This window comes from Pezoporus occidentalis, unplaced genomic scaffold (assembly GCF_034315485.1).
Source record: "Pezoporus occidentalis ecotype Australia unplaced genomic scaffold, CSIRO_AGI_Poc_V1 ctg18, whole genome shotgun sequence".
Taxonomy (NCBI): domain Eukaryota; kingdom Metazoa; phylum Chordata; class Aves; order Psittaciformes; family Psittacidae; genus Pezoporus; species Pezoporus occidentalis.
This window is the reverse complement of record NW_026913640.1, coordinates 145010-159176: the sequence shown is the minus strand read 5'-3', so window position 1 is coordinate 159176 and position 14167 is coordinate 145010. Positions and strand designations below refer to the sequence as shown.

At 37.7% G+C, this 14167-nt stretch overlaps 1 protein-coding gene across 3 annotated transcripts in view; it reads left to right on the top strand.

The window, feature by feature from the left end:
- COG6 (component of oligomeric golgi complex 6) overlaps nt 1–13931 on the top strand; it is a 54960-nt gene extending 41029 nt beyond the window's left edge. For 2 of the 3 annotated variants that reach the window (XM_062614973.1, XM_062614974.1), the window contains exons 14-19: nt 2328–2459; nt 2978–3145; nt 5343–5450; nt 6988–7041; nt 10106–10185; nt 13070–13931. In XM_062614973.1, the coding sequence (XP_062470957.1) occupies nt 2328–2459; nt 2978–3145; nt 5343–5450; nt 6988–7041; nt 10106–10185; nt 13070–13217 (690 nt within the window). In that variant the 3' untranslated portion in view covers nt 13218–13931. The remainder of the gene's footprint in view (nt 1–2327; nt 2460–2977; nt 3146–5342; nt 5451–6987; nt 7042–10105; nt 10186–13069) is intronic. The other variant, XM_062614975.1, reaches the window with a different exon arrangement.
- The last annotated feature ends 236 nt before the right edge of the window (nt 13932–14167 follow it).

Genomic DNA, 14167 nt, shown 5'->3' with positions numbered 1-14167 from the left:
TCTGCCTCTGTTGCAGTAGTCAGAATTTTCAGACTAACCCCAATAGACTCTTAACGATCTAAACCTTTTTTTTTTGCCATGTTTTCTTCTTCCATAATGTTGTTTCTTGCTCCCGTGTAGAAGACAGTGGACTTAAGAAGAGCAGATTAAAGGAAAAATGAAGCTAATTTAGAGGCTTCTGACCATCAGCTACTTCAGGAGACAAAAATTCTGTGCAAAGGAGCCTGAAATTATCATTGCCATGATCTGTGTGTGTGGGGGAGGTAAAAACTCCATCAAACTCTAGTCTCAAATTAGTGCCAAAATATCCCTGAACACGGTCCAGTTCAGGTCTGAGAACAGTGTGTTCAGGATGCAATCAATATCCCTAAATAATAACAAGAATAACAAGAAGGTCACTCAGTGCTGTAAATGTCAGTAAACTTTACTACTGATCAGCACTGAGTAAGTACCTCTTTCTGAATTACTGTTACTTCATTGCTAGAGTACTGATTTTATGCTTTCAGTACTCCTTAGACCAAATAACCATTTTCTGAACCTGTTAGATTTAGTTTTGCATTAGTTCCTTAAATTGGAAAAGTGAGAATAGACGAATACTTTATATTCAGAAGGATGTAGAAAAGTTTTAGTTTTGTCTGTCTTGATAACAGTGTAGGGACATAGAATCATAGAATCAAAGATTACTTAGGGCTGGAAAGGCCCTTAAAATCATCTAGTTCCAGTCCCCTGCCATGTACAGTATCTCAGATATTCCCAGCCGCACAAAGCATGAAAGCTAAGCCTGGCTCCAAAGAGAGAGAGTTGTTTCTTCTTTTGCTGCTGGAGTGTTCTTCATTAGGTACAGATTTATTTCCAGAAGGCTGTGTATGCTCCCCTCTGAAAATATCAGTTATGTTCTCCTTCTTGGTTTTCTTCGGCTGTCAGCCTCTGCCTGTTTGACTGGGATTTTGTCTTAGTTTGTTTGGGATTTTTTACTCCCTTGGGGACTCAAGCCATCCATGTCCTTATGCTGTTTATCAGTAGTGCTCATTTGGGAAGGTGTAGAACATGTTGCCTGTGGCTTGGAGGTCCATCCAAAGCTGTTACTTTTTCTTGTTAAGCTGGAGTCTTAAGAGCATTGCAGAAGAGCCCTCTGCCTTGCTGTGCTGCACTTAGACACCTTGAGTGACATACAGGCCAGTCCTGGACAAATTTAGTTCTCCCTACATGCTTCTGGATTGATATGATGCCTTAATCCCATGTGATCCAGCCAGATCTATGTTTGCCCTTGGATATAGGCAGGAGACAAGTGGGAAGAGGATTGTTGGCAGAAGAAGGCCAGCAGCCTGGATTATAGTAGGGGTCTGGAGGCAGCAGGAAGCCAGTTTGAGGTAACACTGAAGACAAGAAGATGCAGCTATGTTTGGAGTAGAGACTGAGGAATGTGGATTGAGAAAAAGAGTTGTGCTAGGTTTTAAATTATATAAACATATTATGAAGTGTTTAAGGAGTATTTGCCTGTTACAAAGAAGGGCTAAAGTAAGTGAGCCTGTGTTGAAAATACCATGGAATTTCAGTCCATTTCAGGTGCTCCAACTTTCTAGAATTCAACTCAGAAAGCCTGTTTTTTCTCTGACGTATGCAAACTTTTATTCTTTCTGGTTTTTAAACATCTGTGGTTCCTACGTCTTATCTTTGAGGTAGGCCTGCATTCCAGTTCTTGTAGTGTCATTGTGGCTTAGGTAGGGGTAATTGAGTTACTTGTGCACAATTCATTATGTAATTGTAAATTAAGGTAAAAGCTTGCTATGAATGATGAGTGTTGCATCTGTGACTGCAGCTTCCATACCCAGTATGACAGGGGCTGTGTAGCCTTGTCAGGAGCTGCTGCATTATGGCCCTAATATCCTTAATACCCCAGAGTTCTGCCTGCGCTAGATTCTGGAGTGTCTGCAGAAGGTCCTGCTGAAAGTCAGCTCAGCGATGCCAACAATGTGGCTATTCTTTGGCACCTAATCTATCAGATATCAGGCTTTTTTTTTAACTACCAAAACTGGTAGCGTTGGGGTTTCTCTAGCTCATAAAAAAGGCATAGTCTGAATGAAAGGAGAAATTCATATTGCTTATTTGTCACAGAATAGGATGGTTATGCTGAAAGTTGCAGACAGTTGTTGTCTGAAACACGCTAGGTTTGTCCGGTGTCAAGTTGAAGTTCTTCTCTGCATGGCTGCATGTAATTTTATTATTAGCTGGTTGCATTTGTGCTAACAGATTCTGTGGTGTTTGCTGTAAATGAAATAAAAAAAAAAAAAGCAACAGCCACAAACACAGATAATCTTGTTCTTCAGGTTGAACTCCCACCTCCTGATCTTGGCCCAAGCTCTGCACTGAATCAGACACTTAACTTGCTACGGGAGGTTCTGGCATCACACGACTCATCTGTTGTTCCACTGGATGCCCGTCAAGCTGATTTTGTGCAGGTATGAGAATGTTTGAATTCTCTGAAGAGAAGTGGTGGGGGGAACTATATGTAAATTAGTCTTGGTACACAAAAGATGGGTGAAACATTAATCTTTTTGTCTGGTTCCATTTTGGAGCTTTCTACCAAACCCGAGTTTGTAATGTGAATAAGAGGGCAACTAACAGATTACAGTACACTATGGAGTACTACTCTTAATGCAGTATCTAAATTCTGTTATCCAGTTACTACTCCATTAAGTAAATATACCCTCAATTACCAATTATCTAATCTGGGTTACTCTTCCTCCTGCTATGTTGGGATCTGTCCTTCTCAGTTTTTATGCTTTTCCCAACACTATGGTATCTGATAACCTGCTGACAAATCCAGCAGAAAACTACTTTCACAGTTGGAAACTCTCATTTCTCTTTATTCTGCTTTGGGGAATAAGTACGAGATTGAAACAGAATGAGCTTAGAAGCCTTGTGTGACATGATTTCTTCCCCCCCCCCCCCCTTTTCTGTGTATTTGCTATTTTAGGTTCTGTCTTGTGTGCTAGATCCATTGTTACAGATGTGTACTATGTCTGCTAGTAATTTGGGCACAGCTGATATGGCAACCTTCATGGTAAATTCACTTTATATGATGAGGACTACTTTGGCTCTCTTTGAATTCACTGATAAGCGTCTAGAAATGTTGCAGTTTCAGGTAAGCTTTAACAGCCTCCAAAGAAAATGAAATTATTACTGATTTTTGTGGATTGTAAGTTATGATGTGAACATACTTATCTTTGATAATGCTGGCTTTGGCTCCATTCTGAATCAGGGAAATGGGATAAAAGGGCTTCTTATTAGAGACCATAAGCAAATAGCTGGTATCAGAGTTTATGGTACAAAGCATCTTCCATTTTAAACAGGCAAAAATGTTTAAAAGATTTGTTTTCATTTAGTTTAGTTGCAGATAAACCCATATAAGTGAATATTTTTATTATCATAATCATGCTAATATTTATCTGCAAACTGAGGAGAAGAAAATGGAAATTGAAAGCGCAAACAGCCACATGGCCGACTATGTTCCATCATGTAGTTAATACTAGGTCATCATCTAGTTTATACTAGAGTATTGTATAGCTGAAGTTATTACTTCAGTCTGTCATTCTGCCTTTCTTTTCTCATTTGTTTGGTTTCACCTGGTGTGCCAGAATAGTAGTTCATATGTGGTACCATTTTGAAATGGAAATGTATGTTTATAAACAGTTGACTTGGGAAAACTCAGTTGCTTCCTGTTTATAGTTTTGCTGCATGAAATCTCTGCAGTCTATCTCGGGAGAGCTTTTGGAGCTGGGGGGCTTGGAAAAAAGTCACAACTTCTTACTTGAAGGCGTCAGTAAAGATTGGCTGTGAGCCATTTCTTGCTTTCTACTCCTAATCAGGATTTCTAGCACCTTTTAGATCTGCAGCAAACAGAGAACTCCACCAAACTGTCTGGGTCATTTTTAATTTCCACTATCAGTTCCTTTTTCACAGTTAATGTTGCAACTGAATTATTCTTCAAATAAGCAGTAGAACTGAAGGTTATGCATTTAATACCATTTACTTTCTTCAAGCATTTTACAAATACAAGAACAGACTGAAAAACTATCTCTTAAGATTATACATAAGTAGGTTATTAAAGTGGAGATAGAATGGCATATTTAATAAGAGAAACATTTTTCGTAGAAAAAAAAGAATTGTATTAGGACAGCTAAAAATCACCAAATTAAGATTTCCCTCCTGATTTAAAACGTGTGTTTTTCTAAACAATTTTAAAAAGTAAAAAGGTGAACTCTTAATCAGACATGGAAGTATTATATTTTACTAGAATTTGATGTATTACCAATTTTCGCTTTTCTTTAGGATTGGAAGAAAAAGAAATGAAATGTGGGCTAGTTGTAATAAAAAAGTAATAGTGTGTTTATTCCCAAATATCATTCTAAGACTAACAAAGCTAAAAAATGGTTGCTGGTGCTGTGACTGGATTTATTGATTACGTTTCTCTGCAAAGTGAAGATTATACTAAGAATGTAAAATATGTTTATGATGCTTTTCATATGAATTGATAGCTGTAATTTAATTGTCTATTGTTCTTTCTGTTAACTTTTTTCAAATACATATTTATCAGAATTGAATTTAGAATCACTACTGATTATTATTTAGTTTCAGTTTTATTTTCCTTGTGAAAGACTTTGTCTCTCTGTTTATCATAAAACTGCGATGCCATTGTCAGTATTTTCAATAAGAAAGGCTCTTCATGGGGGACTGTAGTGATAGGACAAGAGGTAGTGGGCTCAGAGGGTAAGTTCAAGTTAGATGTAAGGAAGAAGTTCTTTACTGCTTCCTTATGTGAGGATGGTGAGATGTTGGAAGAGGTTGCCCAAAGAAGTGGTATATGCTCCATCCCTGGCAGTGTTCAAGGCCAAGTTGGAGAGAGCCTTTGGCAACATGATTTAGTGTGTGGTGTGCCTGTCCATGGTAAGGGGGGATGGAACTAGATGATCTTAAGGTCCTTCTCAACCCTAACTATTCTGTGATTTTCATCATGTATTTTCAAAGAACTATAGCAAAATATAGCAATTTTTGAGATTAGAGTTTAGGTATTCTTTTTTTTTTTTTTAATGCTGTTTTATTTACAAATACAAAAAAAATAGGTTCTTCTGTCAGGTGTGAAAGAAATATCTGTATTTTTGTTACTGGCTTCTTGTAATATAAAAGGTGTAAATGGATAAAATAATTGTGCTTTATGTATTTGTGCTTTTTATTGTTTGTTGATCACTCTCATTTGTGCTTCTAGACCTTTTATCCCCATAGCTTGTTCGATTTAATGTTCTCACATACATTTTATAAATACCTTGCACTTAAAATTTCAGATTGAAGCTCATTTAGATACACTCATAAATGAACAAGCTTCCTACGTATTAACAAGAGCTGGTCTAAGCTACATATATAACTCAGTGCAGCAACACAAACCAGAACAGGTAAGCTTATTTAATGTTCATGTTGAGGATATACTGCATGCTTGTCTACTAGAAGAATTTTGTCATTAATGTTTTTGCAAATGAAGCTGCTTCTGAAGGCAAAAGCTCAGTAGTATCTGTTGATTTTTCACACGGGACCAGGACTATTAGACCTGACACATTGCAGCTAAACATTTCCCCTGCACTGTGTGTTCTGCAAGCCTAGCAGGTTTAGGATGCAACAATCCTGTGCAGCTTATCTGTGTGCCATCAACAGGCTCCATACACCACAGACATCCTGTACATTCTCAGACTGACTGTATAGGTAGTTTAATGTGCCTCAGAAAGTGTCAAACTGGCTTTAAAACAAATACTGAGTAGGTATACTACTTCCATTGCACCTAGAACATAGTGGACCTACATGTGTGCATGAAGCATTGAGGTTTCTCCTATTGCATGCTATAGCGCCATACATGGAGTGGATAAATACCCTGCATGCAGTAGGTAATTACTCCTTTTTTTTTTTTTTCTGTGAAAACTTGGCAGATGAGTTTAGTCAGAATTTGAAATAGGTTCTACTTTTGTCATTATTCACTGCTACAGCTATTCTAGCACCAAGACAGTGAAAGTCTAAAAGTGAAAACTTGAGATTTCTTTGAGCTGAAAACTGGAATTCAGATTTCATGCTCTTCTTTCTCATGAACCACAGTTGTTATGTGATAGGAGTTAATACAGCCTTTCTTCTCTTCAGCTGTGCTTATGTCCTTTTGTGATCCTCTGAGAATGTGAAGAACAGTGTTTTCTGGAGAAAGGAGAACTCTGTTGGATAGCTTTATGTTGTTTCTTCAGCCAATAATTTTGCATAAAGTCCCCAAACTCGACAGATTTTTGTGTATAAAGATGAATAAATAAATATATAAATAATAATGATTAGTAATTTGGTTTAGTTTCCTATTTATGAGGCTATCTCCTTTTCTAAAACGGATTTCAGATCAACCAGGGCAGATTGTTAATGGAATGTAGCAATTTTCATTTATACCTGTACAATTGCCTGGCTGCAGAGGTGACAATTCTTACAGAATATGCTAGGGGGTTAGGGCAGCATGTACGTATTGTATGTAATGCCATGCCAGTGCAGAAGATTTATTGGGAAGCAGCCTTTAATTCTGCACAGATGAATAGAGGGAAGTTGTCCTCTATAATTTTGAAACACCACTGGGATGTTTCCAGTTTGCAGTTCAGTTTTTATCCTAGATCTTGTGGAATGCTTTGGGGGGGGGTGTATTATTTAATGCTGAAGAAGGAAGGAAGGAAAGGACTTGAAAGGACGTATTAAAATTCTCTGAATTTTTCATATAAGAAAGCAGTAGAAATCAAATGAACTGTTGCAACATCTCAGTATTGATATGGTGATTCAGTTTCCAAACATTTAAGATTCTGTAGCACAACCAAATAACAATTTAGTACTGAACTGAATATAGATTTTATTATTTCATGTCTTTTTTCCATATGCTAATATGACCTTTTTTTCCCTCCCCCTTTGACTACTTATTCTTAGGGCCCTCTTTCATGTTTGCCAAATATGGATTCTGTGTCCCTAAAGGTTGCAATGGTAAGCATTTTTACGATTTCATATTACAGTGATGATGCTGTGACATGGGAAAGAATACTTGTCCTGGGTTCAGCAGTAGCAGTCATTTTTCTCCTTCTTGGTAGCTGGTGTAGTGCAGTGTTTTGACTTTCAGCTCGGGAACAGAGCTGATAACAAGCGATGTTTTGGTTTGGCCAAGGACTTTGTGAGCCTCATGCTCTGCCAGGGAGGAGGGGAAGCCAGGAGGAAGCAGAGACAGGACACCTGACCCAAACTGACCAAAGAGGTATTCCATACCACAGCACGTCATGCCCGGGAGGTAACTGGGAGTTAGCCGGAAGGGCTGGGAGACTGCAGGGTTGGAGGAGGTATCGGTCGGTGCTTGGTCGGGCTGAGGGGGGGCAAGTTATCGGTCGGCTGGTGGTGAGGTGTTGTATTCTCTTCCCTTGTTATTTCCTTTATCATTATTATCATTGGTGGTAGCAGTAGTGATTTGTGTTATACCTTAGTTACTAAACTGTTCTTATCTCAACCCGTGGGAGTTGCATTCTTTTCGATTCTCCTCTCCGTCCCTCCGAGAGCAGGGGGAGGGCAAGCAAGGGGGGGGGAAGTGAGCGAACGAGTTACCTGACTGGGTTTAAACCACGACATTAATTATGTGATGTAGTAGATAGTCATCTAACCAGTCTCTTTAAGAATAGCTAAATTACATGTCTGGGAATACTTTCTTCATTTGTAGTAATTTGACCACTCAAAGTAATAAATACATAGATTATTTATGAATGGGTAGTAGTAGAAGATTAGTTTCTGAGTCTCAAGAAACAGAACTTTACTTACAAGAATGCTATCCCATGAGTCATCTTAAATTGCTGAAAGCAAATACTTAGCTGTAATTACTTTTAATCACCAAAGTTTCTTTTTTGCCTGTATGCTTTGAAATATAGGTTCTGCTATCATTTATAATTTTAGTCCTAACACTTTGATTTTATGCAAATAGTTCAGCTAAAGTCAGAAATTAGGTGCTGGGCATGTCACAGTAGCATTTTTTAAGTTGAAAGTTATAATATACTTTAAAACAAATTATCAGCTGATACTTTTTCTTAAGAGTGTGTGAAGGCTATTTTACATAGAGATAGCAATATCACAGTTCAGGAGGCAATAATATATGATCTGTCATTCTTCTTGCTTAGTTTAGCTTCATTCTGAAAATCTTAACTGTAAATAAGGCCCACTCATCCAGCAGTACATGTATAACTCCATGAAAAAAAAGCCTTTTAAAAATTATTTTTCTTTTCAAACAAGTTTTTTTAGAAAGTTGTGTGTTGAATCCATCCTAATGTTGTCAGCGTAACCTGGTTTCCTCTGTTCAAGTTTTAAACCAGTGATTCTGAAGCTGGTTGGATGAACAGAGCTCTGGCACAGAGCACTCAGTGGTATACTCAGATTGCATGCATTCTTACTAATATAATATTTATAAATTTTGCATTTAAAGTATCTTCTATTTATCATGGTCTGTACACCAGCGAGGAATTTAAAGACTGCAGTTTGGGAACCATCTCCTTAAATTATATACATGTAACTCTATTATCTATAGTGGTACATAGTAATTTCACTTGAACACTTAGAGAAGACCCCAACTGTTTTATTTTCTTCATTACTTTGTTCAATGTGTGCTTGTGTCCATACACTTCAACCAGAATGGAACCCAGTATGCTGAAATGAAACCCACAAAAGTCCCAACTATCACAGTAATCCGTTGGCTTCCCAGGATGTAAACCATGTGGAGGGAGTACTTGCAAGCAGATTTACTGCCTCCCAGTTTAACCTGAATGTTTTCCAGGTCCCATCCTTTTGAGTTGCTCACGTGTGCTTGCAAATACTGTTCTAGTAAGTCCATATCCCCCTTTAAGCTAAAGCTCTATTGCTTTCCAAACAAGGGTAGATAACCCCAAAAAGTTAATTTGTGAGAACTGCAGCTTCATTAGTCATTCTGCCCACATTTTGCCAATTTAAGTGATGGGTAGATGTGGATTTTAGGGTTTACCAGCTTGAGAAGATTTATCCAGTGTTCGGGAAGGTTGCCATCATTAGATAAAGTTGCCTAGGACCTCGCCTGAGTGAGTAATTCCAAGGATAGAGCTTATACTGCTCTTCTGGGCAACCTGTTCAGTGTTTGATGACACTCCTGGTGTGAATTTTTCCCTTAGTATCTGATCAGAATTTTCCTTAGAGTAATATGTGTCCAGTATTCCTCATGTTTTCACCCATGAGAAGCCCTGGCTCCATCTTCTGTATAGTCACCCATTTGATCACAGAATGTTTTGGGTTGGAAGGGACCTTAAAGGCCATCTAGTTCCAATCCCCTGCCATGGACAGGGACATCTTTCACTAGATCAGCTTGCTCAAAGCCCTATCCAACCAGGCCTTGAACACTTCCAGGTGCGGACCATCCACAACTTCACTGATAGATAGGTGAAGACAGCATTAATATTCTTTCTTGTTTTCTTCTCCAAACTGCTAGAATCAAAGCAACACAACTCTGTTATATGGGGGAGGAGAAGTAGGCTTAGAAGCAGTTCAAGGAGCCTGAATTAGGTCCCTTGCTCTTGTTTTTCCCAACATAAGCGCTCCTTATTAAGCAGTGACTACTTGCCAACATATCTAACTTGAACTGACTAGATTTGTGTCTGAAGGCTACTATACTCCCTCTGCACCTAATAGGCAAGGTCCAGGCTTTAGTGATGCATGCATACCTGCACTAGCTGCATAGGAAACTTAGATGGATAATTGTGGAAGCTGGATTCTCATTACTTACCCTTCCACCCTTACTCCTCAGAGTCAGAAACTTAAAATTTTGGTGACAGAGGTGCTGAAGTTAGCCATTTGTTTTGCACAAGTAAGTTCTACCTTAAACATTTGTAGATCATAAGGCTCTATCTTAAATACATAAAAAGAGGAAATTTTATCATATAAGAGAGTGCCATTTTAATGTAATCACTTTTCAGAAATCTGTGATTTTACCTATTTTCATATAACAGCAAATTCATAGTATGTTGGTCTCATACTCTCTTCCCCTCTGCCCTAGGCTCAGTTTGATCGCTATCTGTCTGCTCCAGATAGTCTGTTAATGGCCCAGCTGAATTTCCTTCTCAGTGCCACTGTGAAGTAAGTACCTTACTTTTGAATTTCTGTTGTGCCTGCATAATCAGAAAGATTAGATCAGAAAGACGAATTTGATTAGGATTTAGTGGATCATGGTGACATATGTCAAGGGAAAAATATTTATTGTTCAGAATTTATTAGACTAGAATAGTTCAGTTGGAAGAGACCTGCCATGATCAGCTCATCCAACTGCTGCATTCTCCTGCTGTATTGCTCAGGTTCTCCTCATCCAAAGACTTCCAGTTTCATGCCATATACTTGGTGCATGGCTTGGCATGGGGGATGTTGGTGATTTTCAGTAGGTTGTTGGGTGTCTCTGCTTGGGTTACCATTCCCACCGAGTGGACCCTGGTGTGTGAGAGCTGCTCTCCTCCAGTACAGATCAAACGGGGTAGCTTGAGCAGTAATGTCAGTGAGGTGTTGCAACTTCTGCTTCTAGGTGTCAAGCTGTTAAACCTGTATTTTAGCTCTTGGTGTTTTGTTAATGTAGATCTATTTAAAAATCATAACAACAGTAAATGTATTTCAAAACCTTCAACTTCTCTCTGCTAACACAGAAGCAATTTTTCAGGGGTAGACTTTACTGTAATGACTCAGGCACAGTGAAATTACTTTGACTTGTTTCTTCTTAAAATAATCCAAGATAAACTGGTCCTGTATGCACACCTAGCCTTATCCCATTGATAAGCTTTTTAAACCTCTCTTAGTGCAGTTTAAGCTGAATTCATGTTATCTTGCAAGAGTGGGCAGCTGAGAGGGGAGCCTGTGTGAGGGTGGTTGCTATAGGTGCTACAGCTCAGCTAACATGCAGGAGTTTGTTAACCTGCTGTAACTCAGTGCTATAGGTCTGGTTCTGCTCAGAATTTAAAAAAGAAAGAAATAATCTGTCAGCCTTAGACCATGTAGTTTTAAACATAAACAGTCCTTTTGAAGGTAAGGTTCCAGTTTATAGAGCTGCATGCTTGTAGAATCATGGTCTTAAGAGTCAGTATATTTTGTAGTGAATAAACCTTCAAAATCCAAAAGTATCTCAAGATTTGAGCAAAACATTTAACCAGTACTATAATTTTAATCTTTGGCTATAGCAGTTGAAATTTTTGAGTAGTTTTGCAGATGTTCAATGTCAGTTTTGAAGATGTCTTCCTTGAATTCACATAATTGTGATCTACTGTGCTAACAGTTGAGCTGCAACCCAAGAGCTCTTTGGTTCTCAAAATCAGACCACACACTTCTGATAAGGGACTAGTGTGTGAAATACTCACTGGCAGTATCATTTATGCTTTACAACTATAAAGAACATTCAACATTTGGCAGTGCATGCTCTTGTCTTTCAAATTCCTTTGCTCATTTAAAAAGTTTCAAGTTACTAATTTATGTCACTGTTGGTCTTGAAAAGCTCTTTGCATTTGTGTTGGATCACAGAAACTGAATGCTGGAATTACTATTTTTAGAAGGTGCTGTCATTTGTGTTTGTGATAAAATGTATCATGTTGTTATGGCAACTGAAATCCTAATGTACTGATTAATGACACTGACATTATTTGATGGATTTGTGAAGGGCATCATTTGATGCTGTTCACTCCTCTGGAATATTTTAATGAACTTTTCCTTTTAATATTATTTGGTGCAGTACAGTTAGTTTTGTACGAATTCTGTATGCAGTACTTTCTTGAAAGATTGTCATGTTATAGTAGCTTAGTGATCCCAGACAATGATCGGAGGATTACAGGTGTTTTACCTGAATGCCATGAATATATTTCCCTTGTAACAGTGTTTCTAGATTTGCTATTGTAAGGCCAGTCTTTTTTTCAGGTATTCTAAAATCTTAGTAATACTGGCAGTTGATAGTATATCAAAAACCTGGATACCATGCATCAAACTACAGTGCAGGTTTTGTCTCTTAGTCTTCTTTCTCATAGCTTCTGCTGCTTAACTATTTCCTGAAAAGATGAAGTTCTACGCACTTTGTCTTTGAGATTTCTCATTTCCCAGCAGCTGGTGAATTTAGCCCTGATTTTTGTGGATGCAGTTTTGGTGTCTTTGTTCCTTTGCTGTGTACCACAGCAGGGCTGAATCTGCATTCACGGTTACCTTGTTTTCCTCAGCTTCTCCTGGTGTTCCATTTGCATGGGTTTGGCTGTAAAACAGTTGCAGCTACCCTTTCTGATAAATAAAAATGAGCCTGCAACTATAAACACATCACCATGGTTATTAAACTGATTCAGTGCAGTGTAAAACAAAAATATTAGTTGATCCTCAAAAAATATTAAACTTTCCAGTTGAAATTAGCATGCAGTTTCCATGCGTTCTTACTCATTTGGATCCAGTAAAATAACATGACACAGACTTTGTAGGATTGTTGGTAGAAGGCTGTAGCAATTTTTATATCTCTGTCCATTATCACTTTCAGCTCTTCCTTTTTGACTATGGAATCAGGTGCTATTGAGATAAAGCAAAGAGAATATATTTGCTGGTAGATGAAAAAGAGTGAGTCTGTTTACAGAGGACAGTGAGAAGCCCTAGGAGGCAGAAGGCAGATCACTAAGATTATCAGTCTTTTAGGAGAAGCAGGGGAGTGCAAATGGAAAACTAATGTATGCAAATTAAATCCTTCTACTATTTTTTACATGATTACAAAACTTAAGAAACTAATTTCTTGGTTATCAAGATCATATATGTGACTTTAGCTGTGTACAGTGAAAGGAGATGAAGAAGCCTTTTATTTTAAAACTTTTAAGATGCTTTCACAGTCAAAGTAAAAGAGCTTTTTAATGTAACTGACACTGGTTTTTAATCTGTATTTTTAGTGTGTATCTTTAATTCCTTGTATGTAGTACAATTGTATTCCTTGCAATTTTCAAATTATGTTTTTGGTTTGTTTTTTTAGAGAGCAGATAATAAAGCAGTCAACAGAACTGGTCTGCAGAGCTTACAGTGAGTTATATGCAGCTGTGATGGATCCTTCAAATGAATATAAAGATCCAGAAACCATACTACTCAGATCTCCTCATCAAGTTCAGGCACTCCTTTCATAATCTTGTTTCCCCCAGATTTTTCAGAATCCATAATTGTGTATTTGTTAGGTATTTGCATCGAGTTATTTTTCTGTTTTGAATTTTGATGTGTAAAAGTACTGTTAAAATGTGTAGGAGTGCAGTTTTGTTTAATCTGCTTGGCAGAAGTTGTCTTTCCTGTGTCTTTGAATACCTTCTATAGGCCAGACAATAGAATATAGATTAAAAATTATTTTAATGTGTTTCTCTTATGGAAATGGACCTTGACAATGTGCAATCTCTTTGAAAAAGAAAAAACTTTTTCCTTGCTGTACATAATCCTTTCAACTAGAGGGTGAACCAGTATCTCTTACAACCTCACCAATACTTTTATTTGCTCTTTTTCCTGTTCTTTCACTCTTTTTCTCAGTTTATCAAGAGTAAATCCTGATAACTGTAATTTTGATTGAACTGATATACTTAGAATGTCTCAAGTGCATCACTTTTACAGCTCATAAATCATTTTGGAGTATTTGATGCTGTTTTTTCAAATCCTGTTGATTAAATCTTTGAGGCAAAATTTGTGTGCTTTATTGGAATCCAGTATCGTTGCTAGTTCTGGTGGTTTCTGTAAGAAAAAGAAATATTTTATCTACATGCAAGTAGAGAACCTGGAACTTAATGCTTTCAGCTATTTGTATAAATTTGTTTTACTTGAAGGATTTTGTTTTAATGCAGTTGTTCTGTAGCATTCCTTTTACCGGTTGAAACTTGTTGATCTCTCAAGGCTGGAGCCTTAAGAAGGTTAGGAGAATGGCTGGCACAGCACTGTGGCCATTCCTCATGTACATGGGTTTTGTTTTGCCTTTTTTTAAGTACGGAAAAGTCCATTTGGTCTAGTACAAGCATTTATTCAATTAATAATCCACCAAAAGCGTCATGATTTAGATATCTGCAGTGTTCCTTGCTCTTAAAAATTATAGTTAAGTTCA